At 32.9% G+C, this 22,708-nt stretch overlaps 1 protein-coding gene across 1 annotated transcript in view; it reads right to left on the reverse strand.

Annotated features, from left to right (window-relative positions):
- The window catches only part of LOC112058327 (serine-rich adhesin for platelets-like), a 28,913-nt gene extending 6,445 nt beyond the window's left edge, over positions 1 to 22,468 (reverse strand). The window contains exons 1-19 of the mRNA XM_024099076.2: positions 22,370 to 22,468; positions 22,105 to 22,274; positions 20,922 to 21,062; positions 20,614 to 20,793; positions 20,199 to 20,362; positions 18,472 to 19,614; positions 18,182 to 18,394; positions 17,822 to 18,085; positions 16,069 to 16,900; positions 15,756 to 15,971; positions 15,562 to 15,688; positions 12,480 to 15,271; positions 12,080 to 12,216; positions 10,612 to 11,698; positions 10,154 to 10,270; positions 8,870 to 8,965; positions 2,128 to 7,777; positions 1,927 to 2,048; positions 162 to 316 (exon numbers count right to left, since the gene is read on the reverse strand). Of these exons, the coding sequence (XP_023954844.1) occupies positions 162 to 316; positions 1,927 to 2,048; positions 2,128 to 7,777; positions 8,870 to 8,965; positions 10,154 to 10,270; positions 10,612 to 11,698; positions 12,080 to 12,216; positions 12,480 to 15,271; positions 15,562 to 15,688; positions 15,756 to 15,971; positions 16,069 to 16,900; positions 17,822 to 18,085; positions 18,182 to 18,394; positions 18,472 to 19,614; positions 20,199 to 20,362; positions 20,614 to 20,793; positions 20,922 to 21,062; positions 22,105 to 22,147 (13,479 nt within the window). The 5' untranslated portion in view covers positions 22,148 to 22,274; positions 22,370 to 22,468. The remainder of the gene's footprint in view (positions 1 to 161; positions 317 to 1,926; positions 2,049 to 2,127; positions 7,778 to 8,869; positions 8,966 to 10,153; positions 10,271 to 10,611; positions 11,699 to 12,079; positions 12,217 to 12,479; positions 15,272 to 15,561; positions 15,689 to 15,755; positions 15,972 to 16,068; positions 16,901 to 17,821; positions 18,086 to 18,181; positions 18,395 to 18,471; positions 19,615 to 20,198; positions 20,363 to 20,613; positions 20,794 to 20,921; positions 21,063 to 22,104; positions 22,275 to 22,369) is intronic.
- Between the last annotated feature and the right edge of the window lie 240 nt (positions 22,469 to 22,708).

The following is a 22,708-nucleotide window of genomic DNA, read 5'->3' on the forward strand; positions in this document are numbered from 1 at the left end:
GGCTTGATATCGTAGTGTTTATAACTCCTTACAGGAGGCCTATGTCTAGCAGTGGACGACCATATAATGATGATTGGATGATTTAAGAAACTGGTTTCAAAATTGGGTGAAGAAACGTTATTTGTTGCTACATTAATTATGATTTTCAATATCTTTCTTACCAATCTTTCTGTATCAGAATCCGGTTCATGAACCTCATATTCCTGTGAGTGGTGTTCACTGGTAGACTGGTGTTCAAGACTTTCCATCTGTACAGCTGTTACTGGATCCAGGGTATCGAGTGAGGAGACCATTGTATTCGAGCCTGGAGGGCGCGCTATGTTATCTTTCTGATTAGTATCAAGCTTGGCAGAAAGCAATAGAATGGCTTTGGAATAATGTATTGATTTATTCAATTTAAGTTAATCATTCTTACGAGTTTTAAATTATTTTGTTTTATTAAGACTATATTGATTGTTCTTGTAATGTTAGGGTAATTTTATATTACAGATTTATGTCAACAAATTATTCCACATTAAATATTGTTAAATGTTTTAGTATTAGATTTAGATAAGCAAGGGATGAGAGCATCTGCAATGGTAAGTAACAATATTAACAAGATGTATAATAGTTTACAGTAAACATATAAATTCATGCATAATATTTTGTTACTAATAAAAAATTTACTACGATAAATTGTATAAAGCTACAAAAAATACAACTGTGCTTTAGACCACGCGTCTGAAATAAAACTTCTTTAGCTCTCCCTCTTTTTGCCTGATTACACTTTTCATAACGCATTCACCAACTTACTCGCAAAGTCAAGTAATAATAAGTAATAAATCTCCCTCTTTTCGTCCGTCTCCTCACCGGATTACACCTTTCGTAACACATTCACCAGCTTACTCCCCAAATAAAGCAAGCGTAATAACTCTCCTTCACAGCGTCTGTTCGCCTCACCCGATTACACTTTATGTAACACATTCAACAGCTTACTCCCCAAATCAAGCAAGCGTAATAACTGTCCCTCTCAACCTCCGTTCGCCTCACCCGATTACACTTTTTGAAAGAAGTACTTTTTCACAAAGAAGTTTTACTCCAAAGTTATAGTTTCAATTACGATAAATAATACTGAATGAGCCATTATAGCAGGCGTCATACAGATCCGCAACGTAAATATCGGACGCATCGCATCATATGGATTTTAGTATACTTTGTATAGAGATTTGTCATACAAGTGCGTTTACAGAACCACATCAAACGGATTTTATCTACCGTAAAATTAAAAATCCTATTGATGCGATGCACCCGTTACGATTACGAGTACTTATTAAAAAAAAGTCAAAGCTAGGCGTGCAACACTTTTAGTGAGGTCGGATAACTGGGCGGTGAAATTGATTATAATCAAAATATATTTGTTGTAAAAATAAAAATCCAAACGAAAGCATAATAAATTGTGCTTTATGTGATTTAGGAAATAAGCATAATCCGGTAACTTCGTCCGTGAAAGTATTAAGTAAAGTACTATACGTGAAATCTATACTAATTTTAAACCTGAAGAGTTTGTTTGCTTGAACGCGCTAATCTCAGGAACTACCGGTCCGATTTGAAAAACTCTTTTAGTTTTAGATGGCCCATTTGTCGAGAAAGGCTATAGGCTATATATTATCCCCGTATTCCTACGGGAATAGGAACCACGCGGGTGAAACCGCGCGGCGTCAGCTAGTATGTAAATATTTATAAGAATCACAAATATTTTCGAATATAATTTTATTGACTGCCCAAGTATGTTGCACGCCTTAAGATATACTCATATATGGAACATACATGAACAAATTAATGTTATTCATAAAAATAATTTTCATTTGTTTTCTTTACTTTCATTTATATAAAAAACAAGCTATCATTTTTTAAACAATTTTAGTTTATTCCATAAATTTAACTCACCTCCAGAAGTAAGACTTCCCGTCATTGGCGTGTCTACTTCATAGTTGTACGTTGCTCTAGTAGCGTTTGAACTAGTAGCTTCCAAACTGTCCGTACTACCTAACATCAGATCGGCGCGAGCTCTGTCAATAATTTATCTCTGTAAATGTTGGTATACTAATCTTAATAGGTTTTCAATCATAAAATTTATTTATTAGTTACCTGCTAAAACTTCCTGATGAACTTAATTCTTCATCCTGACCACTCCAAGAACCGCTAGCTGGATCTGTGAAATATTTGCCGGAAATAATGCTGTGAGCTATCGACCTCCCAGAGGAGGGCGACAGTTCACGAGCTGCACTTCCTTCTCTTGAAAACTCTAAGTCTTCTGGTTTGTCTTCACATCTTTCCGTTGAGGTGATTATTGTGTGCTTCGAAAATGTTACGACTTCACTATCAGATGGATGTCTTTCCATAACAGTCGTCAAACTATCCATTTCTGATGGTTGCGAGGCTAAGGAAGATGACATTTCAGAACCTATAGACATGCAGGCGTCATCGTACTGCTTTGGTCTAGTTGGTATATCTACACCTCCTTCACTATCCGTACTGGTTATTGTTTCGGAAACCTTTTTACCATCTATGAACTTTTGTTGGATAACAGTCTGCGTTCGAACTATCTCTATCACTCCTCCATCCTCAAGCTTCTTGGACTTTTCCTCTTGATCTAAAATTTTCATCATTTCTTCACAATCTCCTGGTATAGATTCAGCTGAGCCATCGCTTGGCGCAGCAGCACAAACGAAAGATGAAGATTTTGTACATACTTCAGTAACTTCATTTGATTTGGAGTCTGATTTTTCCGGTTCAGGTTCTGGGACAAAAAATGCACCTCTATCATCAAACTTCTTAACAGTTACAATTTTAGGTTTAACTTCCTGCATTCGTTGTTCTAATGCTAATTGCTGATCGATAATTTTTCTGATTGCTGCTGAATCTGCTAAAAGTTTTTGCGAAGGACTGCCATAACTCCCAATTTTTTGAGAAGGACTTCCGCCTTTTTGCGAGGGACTTCCACTCTTTTGGGAAGGGCTTCCACCTTTTTGACCTGGGCTGCCACTTTTTAACGGAGGGCTACTACTACTGCTATCGTCATAAGAACGCTTTTCTTGTTCGAGAAAACTTCCGCTAACTACTTTAGGATCGGCTATTAATAGAGCTTCTTTTTGCTTTGCAAGTAACTCTGCCTTTAAAGCTTCTAAGCAGGCTGACTCAAGTCCTTCAAATTCCTTTAAACTTGATATTGAGATGTCATCTCCTTGACTTTTACTGAGAATATATCGACGAGGCAATGATCCATTCAGAGAGTCCTGCGATGATGAAGAATGTTGTTGATATTGTTCCATCAAAGCCCTTTCCAAATTTTCAAATTCTTGTAACGAGCTTATAGATATATCGTCGTTTTCACCTTTTAACCTATATCTCATACGCGAGGCCATTTCTGACTCGGAAAGACTTCCGTAAGAATTTCTAAAGCTGCCGTAACTACCAATAGATTCTTTTTGTGAGCTTAAGCTTCCTATTCGACTTGCATCAAAATCTGTCATTTCTTCTTCTTTAATGTCTTCTAACGGAATTCTTTCATAATCATATCTAGGATCTCCCTCAAACTGCATCTGTATCCATCTTTTGCCTGCTTCAATTTCAGCTAACTCTTGGGCTTGTAGTTTTTTTTGGTCTAGCTCATATTGTAACAGTTCTTCATCAGATAGGGATCCGGATGCACTACTCGAGCTTTCTTGTTTCTTAGTTGTTTTAGACAAATATTCTTCTATTTCTGTATCATGTTGTTTTACATATTTTTGTGTTTTTATTTGCACACTTTTACCTTCTGGATCAGATTCTTGAGCTTCTTTAGCAACCTCTTCTATAACTACGAAATCGTCCATTTCACAAGGCTTGTCAACCATTTCAAATTCATCACTTGTTGGAGAGTCTTGTTCTTTTTCATACGTACACAAAGCTTTTTCTTCAGTAGTTATTAGAAGTTCAGATCTACTACTTTCAGTAACTAAATCAGACTTTAACTCTGGTGTTTCTGAAATATCGTACATGTCATCAAGAACATATTCTCGACCATTTTCAGTAGACAAAGAACTTTGACTAGGTGCTGATAAAGGCGTGTGCGGTGTGGACAGATGTTCGTGAGTTTTTAAACTTGAAGTTGAACTTTGTTTACTTTCTAATTGACTTTCTGGTGTCTTAACGCCCGATTTCTCAACTTTAGTTTTAGGCACAGAAGAATCACTTTTCGATTTTAATATTTCTTCATATTGTTTGGATCCCACAGGTATTATATCTTCTTCCACATCAACAAACTCCCTTTGACTTGGTGGTTTTTCAGCAATAGGGAAAGGAATAGTGCTTATATCTTGAACTTCTTTTTTAACAATTTTTTCTTCTAATTCTAAATGAATCGAATCTGAAGTCATAGGTATACTTTCATCCATTTTTACAATAGTTTTAATTAAAGTATCATCCTGCGAAGTTTTCAATTCTTCAGTAGTTATACTACCAAATTTCTCTATTTGTTCATACTCTGCCGAGCCAACAGGAATGATTTCACTTTCTAAATCCACAAATTCTCTTTTAGGTTTTTCTATTTTGGTGACGGAGAATGGAACAGCATGGTCACTATCAACCGATGATTTAGTTATAGTTTCTTGTATTTCTTCTTTATCTAAATCTATCTGAGACTGAGAAGAAGACATGTCGAGTTTTGAAATAGATGATGATAAAGTTTCATCAGTTTTTAATTGACTTGAAATAGTAGTATCAGATCCTTCCTTATCTTTTAATGAATCGTCATCAAACTCGGTACTTTCTGAAGTACCTGAAGGTGGAAAATGCTCAGGTATCATATCTTTGGGTTGAAAACGCATTTCATGCGACCTCTTCATTTTACCTAGTGGTTCAATGTTATCTGTTTTAATTTCTTCATCTTCACCAGAAATTTCCTCGTCACTAATTTCTTTTAGTTTAGATATTTGCTCTTTCTCTGATTCATGAAGAAATTGTTCAACGTAAGTACTACTCTCCAGTAACTCTTCCTTCAATTCGTTAGCTGATGGTACAAGTGTTTCAGAGGCATCTGATATATCTATACTCGCTACATGACTAGAACCATCTGAATCAAGGCTTTTCATACTGTCTCTTGAAGCTAAAGAACTTCCAGCCGTATAATAATCTTTGGAAGTTCTCAGAGATTGAGAAGATATATCATGGCTAGTGAGAGCTGTTTCATAGTCAGTACCACTCTGCGCAGTCATCATTATTTCAACATCAGAAGATAAAGGTCGACTTTCAGAGTGTTCAAAACTATGATAATGACTTTCACCTGAACTAGACCAACTTTCTATTTCTGATGCAGATCGCCTTTCTATTATTCCTAATTGCGATTTGATATGCTTAGGTGCCCTTAGTTTAACTTCAGGGCTGCCCTTCGATGAATCGTTTCTGTCAGATAATCCTTCACTTTCCGTATCTAATATTGAATGGGGTCCACTGTCTGACCTTATAGATAAATCACCTTCTAATGGTGGGCTAGGTTCTTTTAGATGTATCGTATCCTTGTCTTCATCTGAGAAAGTGGTTTCTTCTTGAGAACTAATTCTTTGAGATACACTGTCCGATTTAAAACTAGAATCTGATAATTTCTCATCTTTTTGAATTTGATCAATAGTATCATCTAATCGATCAACAGATTTATCTACATGCGCCTCAACATGATGAGGTTCTTCCTTAATAACTTCAGGTCTGTCAGGACTTATTAGAATTTTAAATTGAAATTCAGATGGAGATTGCTTATACTTAATACTTCCGTCACTTTTTTCACTAATTATTTCAACTTGTGCTGCTTCTAGTGATTGCTTAACTTCATCGATAGTTTTTTCTAAAACTGATAAGTCAGCAAGAGGTTGTGTTGATATTAAAGAGTCTAAAGCTACCCTGTCAGTCTCAAGTTTCATTCCGTGAAACTCGGCAGAGGAAAAATCGGTGTCATAGCCACTACTGCAAATGTCTTCTGTACTTTTTTCTTTCATTAATTTAATTTCTTCTTTTTTATGATCTGTTCCAGTCAAAAAAGCTGAATCTGCCTCAGTTGAAAATTCAGATGCATGTAATGTTTCAGCACTAACTGTTGAATCCATTGATTTCTGTAAAATTTCGCCTTCATGATATTCTAGAGATTTTACCATACATTCAGTGTCAATACTTTCACCAGATTTTATCATCAAATCTTTGGAAATTGTACTCATATCATCTGATACTTCTAAAGTACTCGGTGACATATCAAATTTTGTTGTTTTAGTTTCAGTAGTTACACTTTTAGTTTCAATCATATCTAATTCACTGCTTTTTGTTACAATACTTGACGATATACCGGATGCGAATTCAGGCATACTGGTAAATGCCAAGCTATCATCAACGCTGGAAGCCTCCCCAGCAACTGATACTTCGAGTATTAAATCTTCACTATGAGGCAATTTTACAGGTGATTTTAAAACCGTTTCTTTCTTTGGTGTGTCACTTGTTTTGTCATCATGAGGCAGTTCTGGCACCACTTCAGACTCCGAATGCGTATCTTGACTACCCGTCCGGCTAAAGGAACTTTTAACAGGTGAAGTTGATATTTTAATTTCTTTTATGAAATCCACCTCATATACTTCGTTGTCTTTCTTAAATGATTTTGATTTACTTTTAGGACTCGATTCAGAAGAGTCTCTTCTATCTGTTGCCTCACTCTTAAAACTTGGTATATGAGAAGCATCTGAACTTAGATCATCGTGTTCCTTACTTTCAATCACTGATTCTTCTTTATGGTGTTCCACTTTTGAACTCACAACTTGTCCTTTTTCAGACAATTCAACACTAGAAACAATTTCATCTTTCTCAATAATCTTTAGGCTTGATTCCACAAAAGCTATTCTTGATTTTGAATCTTCATCCTCTTTTATTTCTTCTAGTTCTCCTGGCTGCGTGAAATATTCTTTTCCCCATTGTTCATGAGAAAGGTCTCTTTCTGAGATTTTTACTTCATGTGTTTTCTTAATGGTCTCATCCTTTAGAGCTGTCATTTTCTCTTCCGATTTTGTTTGTCTTCCTGTGTAAAGGCCCTGTTCGGAAAATTCCCTTTCTACAGTGACTAGATCAGTATCATCAGTACTTTTAAATACTGTTTTTGTTTCTACATCAGATCTCTTAGCCGTTGCTTCATGGGCTTTTTCCATTTTCTTTTGAGATGTTTCTGTTTGGTCCCCTTCTTTTTTAACAGTCATCTTTTCTTTTACTTCATGTTCTTGACCTCGCAACTCATGACTAGTTTCTGTCTTAATTATAAGTGAATCATCGTCAGATGATGATATTTGTTTTGTTTCTGAGAAATATTCTTGCCCTGAAATCTTCTTCGTTTCTGTCTCTTTATGGGAAAGTACCGTGCTATATTCACCTGAAGTGCCAAACTTGGAAATCATATCTGACATAACTGCTTCTGGATCAATACTCTGAAACTTTAGTTGAGTTCCTTCTACAGTTTTGTGAATAGATGAAGACGACGTAGAAGTTTCAATTCTTGACTCTGAGTAAAATGTATCTGAAGAAGTTGACTTGTGCATTTCATCTTCAATTTCTTTCTTAATTTGGTCAATCACATCCATACTTTTCTCAATGGTCCGGTCAACTAATTCTATAGCACCACTTGTTATTGTTGGTTTATCGACGTTGACAAACGATATATTATCGGCTAAGTGTTTTGTTGGTGATTTTGATCTATCAATCGCAGTAGATGCTTTAAAATCTTCTGTCAATATTTCTGAAAAGAAAATGCTTTTTTTGAAAAGTTATTTGAAAACATTTTAAAAATAATTGTGCGTAATTTTAAATAAGTAGGTGTTTTTATTTTAGATGAAACAACAATTATTAACACATAAAACCAATTAATACACAGTGTACGAACCGAATAGATTGAGCAAATTTAAAACATTTAGACGAAGAAAGCATCTAGGCATTTGATGTGATGAATAATATAGAATAAATAAATAGGTAAAATATGATTATAGTGAAGAAAGCGAATGTGGCAAATATGTATAAAATAATGAAAGAAAATTTGGAATCAAAGCGAAACATTACTCAAAGGTGAACATTGATTTTGAGTGGAAACAAAAATTGTCTTGCTAATTGATGATGGTAAACTAACTCGATTTTTGGAAAGTTTAAAAAGCGACATTGATGAAGTATTTAACATGATGCTTTTCCCAATTGTGTCCACTTACCTAAGCAATGTGAGGACTCCGCAAGAAAGAAAGTAAAATTTACTGTGCGACAGATATTGGCATAACGTATGTGATTATAGCAAATTAATCTTAATGTCTTGAAATTGATGATATATTATTTTATTCATGTACGTAACAATACATTTTTTTTTACAATGGAGTGTTAAATCTACCATTCTAATCTAGGTGCTTTAAATAATTGATTCCGTTAGCTTTTTTGTCTGGAATAGCAAATATTTTTTTATAAATTTATGAGTAAATAAATGACATGCGACAACCGGCATAACTACTTGTGGCAAACAAAGTTACAGCTGAATCCATTTCTACTTAGCAATGAGTAAAGTTTCGCCATGACTACCTGATATTTTGCCACTACAATGTGTAAAGCATTTTTAAACTTTCACGAATTTTCCAAAAAATTATACAAATAGAACTTTATAATTTTTTTAATAACATAATTAGATAGGAATATTATTATTTACGAATTTAATATAAATTAATATATTATTTTCTATTCAGATTTAACAAAAAACGAAATGGGGTATTGATATTGGAGTCCTTACTTTTCTGGGTATGTTATGGTTCGGATAGGGTGCACAGTGTTAAAGTAATTATAGAGTAAACATACTAACCGCTTTGATGAGCTTCAGTTTCACTTATTAAGCTATCGCCAGCTGAAGACGCTCTTGGTGATTGTCGGCTTGCGTCCAAAAATGATGATTCTGAACCTAAAGATTACATATATTATAATAGAGCATTTTTATAGGTTATAGCAATGATTTTTTATAATTAGATATGTCACTAGCGCGTCAAAGTTGAGGCGAACAGAAGAGATGGTTGTGTGTAAAAGAGGATGTGTGTAAAATATGAAGTGTATAAAAGAGGGTGTGTATAAAAGAGGATGTGATTAATGAGGATGTGTGTAAAAGATGATGTGTATAAAAGAGGATGTTGTTTAAAAGAGGATGTGTATAAAAGAGGATGTGTATAAAAGAGGATGTGATTAAAGAGGATGTGTGTAAAATAGGAAGTGTATAAAAGAGGATGTATATTAAAGAGGATGTGTAGAAAAGATGATGTGTATAAAAGAGGATGTGTATAAAAGAGGATGTGTATAAAAGATGACGTGTATAAAAGAGGATGTATATAAAAGAGGATGTGTGTAAAAGAGGATGAGAACGTGGACTATTACGTTCTTAATGTTAAAATTCTCTTTTCTGTTGTTGGCCTATAGTTTTTAACTTGTTAGCGTGATAAATTACGTCACTATTCAAACGGACCAATAGCGAACGTTTTAAATTCATTATTGAATTTCCCGGGGGTTATAGACACTTTTTAATAACCTAAATTCATAATTTAAACTGAGTAAATAAAATATTATTTGTAAAAATATATTATTACAAAAATTCGTTTTTTAATAATATATTTTTACAAATAAAAAGTAATATAAAAACAATAAACAACTATATAAATGTATAAACCGCATTCTAATGAATAACTGTTGATAGTTCACAAAAAAATGTGTGACACTCGGGAACTGCCGCGGTAAAGCTACTGCATAGCATTTTTTATCAACTTACGCCAATATAACTATTTATGTATTTTTTCTTTTTAGAAAAAAATAATAATTATAAAAAAAATGTCTCTACTTTTTTTGAGCTGGATACGAACTCCGGTTTTTAATAAGATTTGCCCCTTAGTTTCACACCACTTGTCCAGTAGGGTCGATGTGATACCGTCGAAATGTGTTAACTTTATGCACGGTTTGGGTCTTAGGTTTATTTTCGTTAAGGAATTTCTTGATTCAGTCGCCGCGCTCAAAGCCCGCGATAAAAGGTATGTAATAGCATAATAAACAATTTGAAAGAAAAGAATGAAAAAACAGTAGAAAAGCTTTTCAGCTCTAAGAAACTTACTTTTAGGTTGTAGCCCAGTGTGTTTATCAATAGTACTCTCATCTGTTTTCATCCTCTCTTTCATTATTAAATCTACAGGGGACGGCGGCGGCGTCTTTGAGAATTTTGAGGAAAGATCTAGAATCATTACTTATAATCAGGATAAATACACACACAGTCACTTGGTGCTCAACAAAGATAGTGCCTGGAAAGCTTTCTGGGAGTTTTGAAAATTGGTGATTTTATAAATCATCATTTTAAAGACAGAAATTTTAGTATTAGGTAGTTTAAAGATTTTGTCGTCAAATAAATCAGCTGCGACTTAAGGTGAAAAAACTAACTTACATATGTAAGTAGAAATTCTTTTTTGAATTTCAAATCTAAACCTACATAATTACCAATTTTGAAATTTCCCGAAAACTTTTCAGTTAAAACTATGAAATTACTGAATTCATAAATAAAATACTGAACAAACTAACCGTGCACAACGTGACTTGTATCAATCCTTATAACAGCGCCTTGCGCAGAAATATCTTCTAGTAAATTCGAGCATCTTCTATTTAATTCTGATATATCAGGAACCTCTGATTCATCGTATTTTTCATCCAAATCTTCCTTTTTTTCGTCAAAAGTTATCTTTTTCTTAACTTCTGATTCTTGTTCTTCATCTGAGACTTTTGTATCCTTTACTTCTATTTCTTGATTACCTTCCAATATATCATCAAGTAAATCTTTCTCCACTTCAGTCTTATCTGACGTTTTAGTTTTCTCAAGAGATCTATCATCGTGATCACTAAACAATTTACTTTCCGTCAATATCGACGTTTCTTGAGATGAGCTAGTCGAAATATGAATAACTTTAGAAGTGGATCTCTCTTCATCGATAAATTCTTTACATTTACTGATACCATCTGAGGCGTCTGAAGCCAGCGTTTTAGAAAAATCAAACGATGATTGTTCTTCTGAAAATGTTTTTTCATCTATTGATCTCGAAGATTCCTTTATACTGTCTATTGAAGCCTTCGAATAATCCTTAGTGAGATCTACAGTGGAATCTTTTGATAGTTCATTAGAGGCAAAGTCTCGGGACGTGTCTTTACTATCTATTGAAGATTTGGAGTAGTCTTTGGTTAAATCCATTGATTTCTTAGATAAATCCGGAGTTCCTCGATCTTCTGATTGATCTTCAATTTTCGATTCGTCCTTAGTATCCATAGAGGTTTTAGAAGGATCTTTTATTAAATCTGCTCCACTGATTCTGGATAAATCTGCGGAAGTTGCGTCTTCCAAAACAGATTTTTGATCCTCATCGGATGACTTTGTTAATGTTGAAATAACAGTCGTTACTGATGACTCCGTTGTAGATTTTGATACTAAGTCTGATCGCAGAATACTATCGCTTATATGAGTCTTCTTTACAAATTTATCAGCGAGCTTATCATCATCAAGATCTTGCTGTATTTCAGAGCTTTGAACAGATTCATCTTGTTGACCTTTGTCTTTAAAAGTGCTCGTACTGAAAGCTACAGTGTCATCGTATTTTCCACCATCTTCAAAGTATTCAGTCTGAATTAAAAATAAAATAAATTTATAATATAAAAGGGAATGTCATTTTTCTGGCCCTGACCTACCCTAACTACCCGGCAATTTACTTATATCTAAAAAATTGATAGCTCTACTTTATTATTAAAATCATTGCGTTATCAAAATCCCTTCCCCTTTATATATAAGTTTTTTAAGACAGTATTAGTATAAAGTAGTTTAGTAGCCAATAATGAAAATATTTTTTTAAAAGTAAAAATGATTTGTGTTTTTTTGTTAAAAAATTTTTAGCCAATAAATACAAAAATAGCTTCTTCTTCTTCATTTGTCTGTGCGTCCATTGGCGTTGTAATTTTCAAAATGTTCATAATTAAAACAAAAAATGCATTGTATTTAATACCATACCTCTTTGTCTGGGAAGTCATCAGCATCATCAAGTGAATCAGTGCGAATTTTTTTAATATCAAAACTAGAAGCGGGAAGTTTCCCATCGACATCGGATGTTGGCTCAATAATTTCTAACACCTTCGCCTTATCCATGTCTGTAAGACAAAATATATTTTTGTTTCAAAATCATATAAAATTTTTAAAAATTTAAAATTATTTAGAAGCTCGATTGATTTTTGTTTAAACATTTCATAAAATAAATATTACAGTTTCAACTCCCAGTTTTTTCAACTCCTATTTACTTCAGAACCCCACTTTAAATATAGAATTCCAATAAAATTGTATTTCATTTAATTGACTATTTTATATTAGAGGCAAGCAATTGTTAAAAAAAGATAACTAGCTTTACTTTGCTTACCTGATTCAGAATCTGTATAAATTTGTTCTTCTACTTCGTCCGGCGAACTTTGAACTGAAAATGTTCTAGGTTGTTTTTTCTTGGGCATTATTAAAATTTCTCCGCTATCTCTAGAAAGTGATTTGATTAATCCTGGTCTTTCTTTTGGTAGATTTGTGTCATCAAATACTACTTCTTTAACTTTAACATCTATTTCCTCAGGCGCTTTGTCTGCTGTTTCATCTAAATAACCCTCAACTGTTTGAACGGCTTCCTCTATGATTGAATCAACGGAAACTTCGCCATGCAATTCTTTTGCTTCCTTATCTTCAAATATAGGTTCTTCGGATGATAAATCTAAGTCTTCAGATGCTTGTTTAATAATTATTTCAATATTGTCAGCCATTTGCTTCATAGCTGAATCAGATTTTTTCATTTCAATTTTTATATCATCCTCTTTTGTAATTTGTGTGGTATCAGGAGCTAACTTTTCTACTTCATCTTCCATTTCAACTTCAGATTCAGCAATCCTTTCAAGAGAAATAGCTGGACTAATACAAGAATGCCTACGTTCTTCTTTTTGAGGTACTTTTGCATCGTAAGATCTTTTTTCAGTTTCAAGTATTTCTTTACTACCAATTTTTATATCTTTATCAATAATAGGACTTCGTGCTGCAGCCACTATAGAACCTTTCTGTAATATATCATCTATCACAGGTTTCACTTGATCTTTAGTTATTTCTTGGGTATCTTTAAAATGAAGCTCTTTTGGCATACTCTTTTTTTCACTTTCTGACATAGTTAATATTTCAGAATCGAATACTTTCTCGTCTGTTTTACTCTTAGATTCAGTTTCTTTGTCAAAATCTCTTAATTTATCTGTTTCATGCTTAGTTTGAATTACTGTTTCGTGCTCAGCACATTCTTTTATAGCTACTATTTTGCTTTCTTCTTCATATGTTTTAATAGATTCTGACACCCTGGTTGATATAGACTCCTCTCCAGATAGAAACTTTGTTACTTCAGTAGTGGTAGTTTTAACCTTTTCACCTCCAGGTATTTTAGTTTTTTCAGTTATTACCGTTGTTGTTATTGTTTCACCAGCATTACCTACCTGCGTTTCTTCTTTGGTATCTACTAAAGTGTCTTTTTCATCTGGTATGTTAGCAGATTCCAATATCATACTTTGTATTTTATCTTCGAGATCAGACTGTGATGTTTCCGATGCTGATGTTGTGAATACTACTTTTTTATGAGACTCAATACTTTCAGAGACTCTAGTTGAAACTGTTTGACGGCCTGAGGCATATTTTATAGTTTCAGTGATGGTTGTTTTCACAGCTCTGTCGCCAGTAGGTAGTATTTTTGTTAATATTACTGTTGTCGTAGTTATTTCTTCTCCTGAAGGACCTATCACTGTCTCTGTTGTAGTTGTAGTTTTTTCGTCTTCTGCAGGAATTTTACCTATTTCTTCTGTCTTTTCCAAAGTAGTAATTGCATCTACCTTTTTATCTAAATCAGTAAAGAGATCACTTACATCAGATTTTTCTGACAGAAAGACAATATCCCTTTTTTCAGTTTTTACGCATTCTGAAATTTTCGTGGACTTAGCTTCTTTTCCTGAAGGATATTTGATAGCTTCGGTTACAGTGACTTTGAGTATTTCTTCACCAGAAGAACCCTCTAATGTTTCCGTTACTGTGGTAATAGTTATTTGTTCCCCTTCCTCTCCTATTTTAGTTTCTATAACGGTATCTGTATTTTTGTCTTCATGAGGAACTTTTTCTGGTTCTGGAATTTTTTCTTCTTTTTGAGAAGAACTCAGAAAATGCTCAGTCTTTGTATCTAGCAAAGGTTCGTGAGGTTGTGTTTGTTTTTCAGAAGTTGAGCTATCTTTAATTTTTGGTTTTATAGTTGTATCAGTCTCAGTATCCTCTTTCAAAATTATCTTTTCTACTACTTCTTCTGAAGAACCATCTTTTGTTTTAGGTAAAATAGTGGTAGCTTTTTCTACCTTGTGGAATGTAACACTTTCCGATACTTTCGTGGATAAAATATCTTTGTCTGCGGAATATTTATCTTTCGAGGTTATAATCTCTGTCAGTTTTGGAGTTATTTCCTCTTTATGTGATATTATATGGGACTCTGATACAGGTAGTACTGAATCAGATGTCTCTTTATGTTTATCTGTCCTTTGAATAGATTCATATAATGCAACACCCTTTTGATCAGATGTTTCATCTAAATCTGCTGATGATTTAAAAATCATTTCTTTTTCAGTATCTCCATTAATTGAGGGCTCTTCTCTAACTACACTTTTAGAATCTTCCAGAATGCTTTCAGTTTTTAGAGATTTAATATTTTCGGATACTCTGACTGAAACAGATTCTTTGCCAGACGGATACTTAGTTGATTCAGTTACAGTAATTCTTTCAATCTCCTCACCAGAGGGTTCAACTATAATTTCTGTGACGGTAGTTATTGTGATTTCTTCTCCTGCAGGTCCTTTTTTATACTCTGTTATCAACTTTTTGTCGTCTGATATGCGTATCTTTTCTGGTTTAGTAGTTATTGTTATTGACTCTAAAGGTTCTGAAGAAGATATTTCTTTGGACTTAATAGAACTCGAAATCTCATCACTTTCTTGTTGAGTTAACTTACTTATTTCTGTTTTGTCCTCAGTTTTCATTACGTTTTCAATATTTACACTTTCAAATGTAATTTTAGATTCACTTGTGACTGTTTCACGTTTGATCTGTTCTTCGCGTTCTTGACTTAGAAACTGGTTAGTTATTTGTTTGTCTGATACAGAACTGTAACAAGACATGAGATAATAAAATTGAGCATGAATTTCACTAAATATAGTTGTACTTAATAATGTGCCTATAAGCAATAATTATTGTATAATGGGCAGAACAGCCTAAGTACGAAAAAAATATTTTTGTACTTAGGCTCTTCTTGGACGCGTTTATTACTTTTGGGACCCTCACTATAGCTTTATTCTTTAGTTTGCGATTTTATTTATCCCCTTTTTTATAATAATGAAAAAAAAACAATATTATATTATTATGTTATATTGAAAATTATACTGTCTTGTATTCACCTTGTTTCTTCGATGTGTGGCAGTTTGTGAACATATTCAGCTACGTGGTCTTCCGGAAAACCTTCTACATCGTCTAACGAATCTCCATGTGTCAATTTTGCTAATTTTAAAAGTTCAGTTGGCTTTTCTAAAATATAAACAAAAAGTTAGTTATCTATTAGAAAAACTTTCAATTATTTATTTATTTTACGTACCAGATGACTTAATTTTAAATTCAACTTCTTGTTTACTCCCAGCCTTTTCTTTAGCATCTATTCCCTGTAAGCCTATATCGTCTTCCGATTCTTCAAAGGTGTAGTCTTTTGACTCAGTAATGCTGTGTGCATCGGATAGTCTCTTTTCTTCTAGCCGCAACTCACTAACAGAACCAGATCCCATGGAAGTAACAGACTGACGCTTAGCATCCTCACCTTGCAAGAATATTAAATAAAGAATAAGATTTATATGAAAACAGTCAGCTAGTCATACTCGATTTAAATTATGATAGTACGAGTATGTCCATCTTACCTATAGTTACTGTTTCTCCTTTTAATGAAGTTGCATCAATTTTTTCAGTTTCTTTTATGGTGTCGCCAACAACTTGCTTGGTTGTAGTTTTAGTTTTTTCTTTATCTGCTATTAAAACTTCTTCTTTGAGAGGTTCTTCTTGAATTTCATCTGAAGAAGTCTTTTTATCAGTTACTGCATCTTCTGAGCTTATTCTATCTGAAATTCCATCTGAAGATTTTCGTTCAGATATTTCAATTTCTCTACTACTTTCAGATGAAATTTTATCTGATGGTTCATCCTTGTCAAAAGATTTATCAATATCATCAGCTTCTGTTACAATCATTTGGAACTCTTGTTTGGCTACAGGGATTTTTATATCCTGCAAATCACTTAGCTTAGATATGGAAACAGATTCAGTGCGGGAGTGACGTTTTGGTGCCATCTTTTTAAATACAATATCCGGATCATCGGTTTCATCTAATTGTGTTGATCCTGAATCAGAGTCTTGTTTTTGTGATTCCAAAACCTTTGGATCAATTTTTATCGAAGTAAAACCGATACTTTCTTCAAACTTTTCATCACCAAAACCACTACCAGAGTCAGCTGTTCCTTCATACTCTGCCCTCTCATCAAAATCAGAAGATGATATTTTAGCTTTAACATCTGATTGATCTGATTTTAACGAGTCTGCTTCTGAATGACGTCTAGAATCTGTATGGTCTGAATCTTCTAAAGAGTCAGAATAAATACGTTTGGAAAAGAAACATTCTTGTACAGAGTCATCTTCAGGTACAGTTTCTATAAATTGACGTGCTTTAGCACTTATCACGGGAGATTCCTTAGTGGGTACCTAAAAATAATAAATAAATATTTTTTAAATTAGGAGATAGCATTTGAAATTGGCACTGAACATTCTTTTTATTTTTATCCATATTGAATAAAAATAACTGCATAGCACACATATAAAGACATGTCCCAGAATCAGAAAAAACAGTGTATATAAGATAATCAACAAAAAAAGAACATGAAAAATTAAATTATGCTGATATGGCCTAAAATATTTTTGTTTACGGCCTATGCAACTTTATGATTGTCGTATGTTATTGGACATATACGAAATTTACCAACTAGGTATTGTTAGTAATAATAGTGTTAATTAGTAATTGTTAATGCACGTGATTTTCAATTCACTTTATTTAATACTAACTGATCATAATTGAGATTACAGGTAAATCATGTCATCCGGTGGATATCATAGAGTAGGTAGATGATATTTAGAATAATATTAATATTTAGATATTTAGAAAAACTAACAATCATTATTTATTTATTTTACGTACCAGATGACTTAATTTTTAATTCAAAACCTTTTTAACTCCCAGTCTTACGAAATACGAAAATTGCGGTGGTTATTTGATTTTATGTTTATTTTAATAGGTTGTTAATAAAGACCAAATTAGTGAATAGGCCAGCGGGTTAGTTTTACGTCGGGCAATGAAATATTTAGGTTTCTGTTTTTTCGAGAAATTTTCATTTGCAGTTAGAAATTGGGGATATAGTGGTGAACATCTCTGTTCCTCGTTAAGAGCCAGTTAAGCCGTCAGTCCAATCATGTAATAAATACTACAACATTATCTTTAACATCTGATACTTAGCGCCAACCATATGACCCTGACCGAGTCAGCGTGATGGATTAAAATCCACTTCCTATACGAGGCGAGAACAATAAGCAATCAAAAATCATGACAATTATTTTTACTTTTAATAATACCTTATCTGAATCTTTAAGCGCTAGAGAAGTTGAATGAATTTGGGCACTATGTTCAGTTTCATACTTCAGAAATTCAAGTGTTTGATCTCTACTCGTTTCAATAATACTTATTTGTTCCTCGGATTCCATTATTCGATCTTCTTTTAATGGTCTTTCTGATGACGGCTTATGAGCAGGACTCATGCCTATTTGATCGTCTAAATCGGAAAACTGTGAAGCTTCATCTAATGAATCACTTCTATGTTTGGAGTCTTTGGAATAAATCTGTAAGTCAAAGGTGTAATGTTTTTAAATATAATATATATATAACCAAAAGTACTTAAATATAATTTCATTATTATGTCTTTAAATACTGTTTACCTTAGATTCCGTTTGAGAGACAAAACTAACATCTCTTTCGGTGCTTTGTTGTAAATCAGCTAAAGAATCAGTTTTATCAATACCAGACGGTAGCGGAGATTCTTGGGATACTTTTCTTCCTGGAATATCTTGTATATCTGATCCCACTGAATCTGTTTTGGTATGTTTACTTAAATCTGATTTTGTGCTAGCTATAGATTGTTGAGCTTCAACCTAAAACAAATTACAAACCAATGAATTTAGTTCCATAAATAAATACCATTGTATTTTTCAGATTTTGTGCTCTATACCTTTTCTTTAGTTAGTTCTTCTGTGGAAATATCTTTTTCTTCAAGAACTTCAACAACTTCTTCATCGTTAATTTTTAATCGTTTATCATCAGTCACTAATTTCTCAAGTTCATGTTCTATACTTACTTTTTCATCATCTTTTCTGTCATCGTCTTCATTTTTTTTATCTTCATCACTATCTTTCTTTTTAACTCCATTTGTATCCTTTGAATCAGGTTTCTTTAGGATATTATCGATCTGCGTTTCAAATTTCGTTATTTTATCTTTTTCAACTTTAACAGTAGTTTGTGATTCAGTTTCTGTTTCTGAGTCAGTAGATTTCTTTAAAAATTCACTATCTTCTTCAGATGAAACTTGTACCAGCGTTGAGTCTGTTCTCACGGCTTTAGGAAACTGTTTGAATTGATCTTCATGTTTGATTTTTGAATCAAACCTTTGAATTGTTTCTCTTACAGATTTTACAGTTGCAGTCTGCTTTTCAGTCTCAATTAATATTTTTTTACTTTCTAAACTCGATAACTGCTTAGCTTGATCTCGAACAAATGCTTGAGTATATTCCATCCCATTTTCTTGTTCCTGTGTATGCCTTTTCAAAGCTTCTTTAGTTAGTTTAATGGTTTTAGAGGTATCAGGTACAGGAGGTTCTTTTGATATTTTCGTTTCAAATGCATTAATTTTATCTTTCAAAGTTGCTTCAGCTATATCTTTCTCTTCGTGCATCACTAGTTCTGGTGATCTATCTCCATCATCCAATTTTTCTTCAACTCTGGCACTGTCTATTTCTTTTTGGGAAATAGTTTCCTTGGTAAATGTTTCAATTTTGCTTTCAATACTTTGTTTTGTTTCTGTCGTTTCGGTAGTTATAGACTTTCGCGGTGTAATGGTTACATTTGAGAAATCACCAGATGGGAACCTCATCGACTCGTTACGCATATGCCGTTGCAAATGTTTGGGTGTTGGTTTTGCTGGCGAAGAAGGATCAAACTTTCTGAATTGTTCAGTTGTTCGATCTTGTTTTATTTCTTCTTTGCTTATTTCTACAGTTTGTTCTTTTTGTACTGACACCACTTTATCAATCCTAGTATCAGTAGAATCTGGTGATGTTTTAAACCGCATTTGCTCTAATTTTGATTCCGCTTTAACCTAAAAATATAAATTCATTATTTCTACTAACACCTTTTCATGACACTGTCTTGTTTCAATACCGGTCTGGATTTAATTTGGTGTATGTTTTATTATTGAATGACAAATTCTTAATAAAAATTTCAAACTACTGTTAGTGAAGTCATATTGTATTGAAAAAGGAAGATTATGGAATCAAATATGCAGACAATTAAATTATTAAACAAAGTAATAATTATGCATCAAATAGCGAAACGTTTTCGCTATTATATTTATTATAGTTCATACTACGATTTATTAAATGCTAGAAGATGTCTCGAGGTTTCGTTCCGCAAATTTCAGTTTCCGTGGGAATATTCAGAGATTCTAATGGTGAGATAATTTTCCAAATCGGCCCAGTAGTTTCAGAGATTTCAATTCAAATAACACTGGTATAGATTTGTTCTTTTTTTCTTTTCATATAAAACTGCAATTTGGTACTCGTAGTCGTAAGTAAAAAACAACTGAATGCAAATTCAGTTTAATGGCTGAATGGATTTAAAATTTAAATATTAGTTTAATGCCTATTAGTAAATATTAATATTCAAAAATTGACGATTTTGTACCTGTTGCTCAATATCTTGGAATTTCTTTATATCTGGTTTTATTTGCGTCTTAATTTCAATGATCTCTTCTCGCAATTCTTTCTTTTGTTTAGAAGAAGGTATCTTACTAGAGCTTAGTTTCTTCGTTATCTGTTCCTTCCTTTCAGCGACACTGCGTTTAACGTCTTAAACACAAACATACGTCTTAACACAAACATAAATAAATATTTAACACATACAATGGGCGGGGCACATAGATCAAAGAGCCGATGGACGATGGTCCCAAGGTGCTGGAATGGCGACTCTGCACTAAAAACACAGTGTCCTGCAGTCCATCGGCTGAAATGATAATAATGATGATGTCTTAACATAAACATAAATAACCTGATTAATAACATTATCTTTCTTTATATTACTTGATAATTAAAAAAAATACCTTCATCATCTTCGCTTTCCTCACTCGGTGTAGGTGTACGGTCCATGTCGCTTTTATCTACTATAGATTTTTCCTCTGGTGAATATTTTGCTTCGTCTTGGTCTAAATCTTCTGAGCGCACACGCTCTGTAATCTCATCATCATCGTAAATGTTCTCTTTAAGTTTATTATCTTCTTCTGCTACAAAACAGGTATCATTATATTAAAATGTAAAATTATTTATTACATTTATTTGTCCTATACATTAATACACAAGTAATGTTTTTAATTAATTAATTATATATTTTTAGTATTGTGTTCTTATTTACCTTTGTATGCTTCAATTTCTTCTGATGCTTGTCTTTCTTGATAAATATTCCTCTGTATTCTCCGTTCATTAGTCAATTCTGATTGTGGAGCTATGATATCGTCCCGCCCGATACGACATAATGCGAGCTCTAATGAGTTATCTACAAAGATTTTTTACTATTAGATATGTCACCATCGAAGGCAAGGCAAACAAAGGTGGCTAATTGTCTTATTTTAATTTAGTCGCATAGTAAACAACCAAAGTTATTTAAACAAATCATACTCAAATATTGTCTACAATGTCAACTTGTTTGTGAAGTGTAAAAACTGTATATAATACACGTAAATAAATATATAATGTAAGTAAACACAAAATTGTGAAAGTGTGGAGTAGCTGTATTTGGATCACTTTTTGCGGTGACTTTGTATGTATACATATTTTGGATCAATAACTTATACCACATTACATTATATTATTAATTATGATATAACATTATCTTTTATATAATACAATATTATATATTAATGGTAAAAATTGGGGTTTCTAGCAGGCGAAAACTAAGGAACAAATTAAAATTGTATCCAAATTGTAACCCACCGCCACCAAATTAACCAAATTCATCGAATGTTAATAAGAATCATGCTTGTAATTCCATTAATTAATTAATTAACTGTATGGTGTGGTAATATAAAGAAAACTATCTAATTAATTTCACATATCCATGAATTTAATTAAGTTTCTAGAAACTCAAGTAATCATTAATCCAATTATCAATCTAAACACATTTTCTTAACCCCCTCCTCAATAAAGCGATACGAGGCATAACATCAACCGTAATTAAAATAAAATGTTTCAAAGAAAAGCAAACTTATGATATAATTAAGTGTAATTCTGAAACGAGCGTTTCAGAATTATCACTTTATTATGTCATACACATATATTTTCTTAATCAAAGTACACTGTCGCCAAAATATTAAATTTAAACTATTATTTGTATGTATTTATTAATTTAGTAAAATTTAAACTATGAACTACATTACAAGTTGCATAATATTTAAAGAATAATAAAATTTAAATACTGATCATCTAATTGATCATTCATAGGCAAGGTACAATGTAGTTGCATAATAAATTTTTTCAAAACTTATTTCAAAAATAGCTTTATAAACTAATTTCGCAACGTTTATTGGGGTCCAACATACCCTGTGCTTTAGTTCCAGATTGAGTCTTCCAAAGTTTGAGCATAAGCTGTGCCTGTTCTGCCGCAGTAATACGTTTCGCTTGAATTTGATTAACTGTCGCAACACTCACACCTAACTCATAAGCCAACGCAACCCAGTCTTTACCTAATAGATTACAGATATCTTCCAATCTGAAACCAATTTGTCTTAATTTAACATCTATTTGTACATTAAAATTAACCAAATCACTAATAATGAACGGTTTATTAAATTTAATAAACTTTACTTTTGAAATTGACTCTCTCGAACGCTCCCGTGAACGCAATAACAGGGCTTAATTGTGTACTAGTCATTCTAGACTTACTACCTTCTACAATAGTAGTTGGAGTCGTTTGAGTGAAAGAGGCTAATCCCATTACGGTATTGAACCAATCTTGTTACAAGCAACTGTGACCTTGTCTCCCCATTTGCTCGTCTATATTTTCTATTAAAATCTGTTTATTCATTTATGGCTTAAGGTTACCAGATAGGTCTTCAATGCGTCCTTTTACTTAAATACTACTACTTTGTATACCTGTAATCGCTACGTTAATACTAAGTTTTGTTAACATAGCTTATCTGCAAC

Source organism: Bicyclus anynana, chromosome 25 (genome assembly GCF_947172395.1).
Source record: "Bicyclus anynana chromosome 25, ilBicAnyn1.1, whole genome shotgun sequence".
Taxonomy (NCBI): domain Eukaryota; kingdom Metazoa; phylum Arthropoda; class Insecta; order Lepidoptera; family Nymphalidae; genus Bicyclus; species Bicyclus anynana.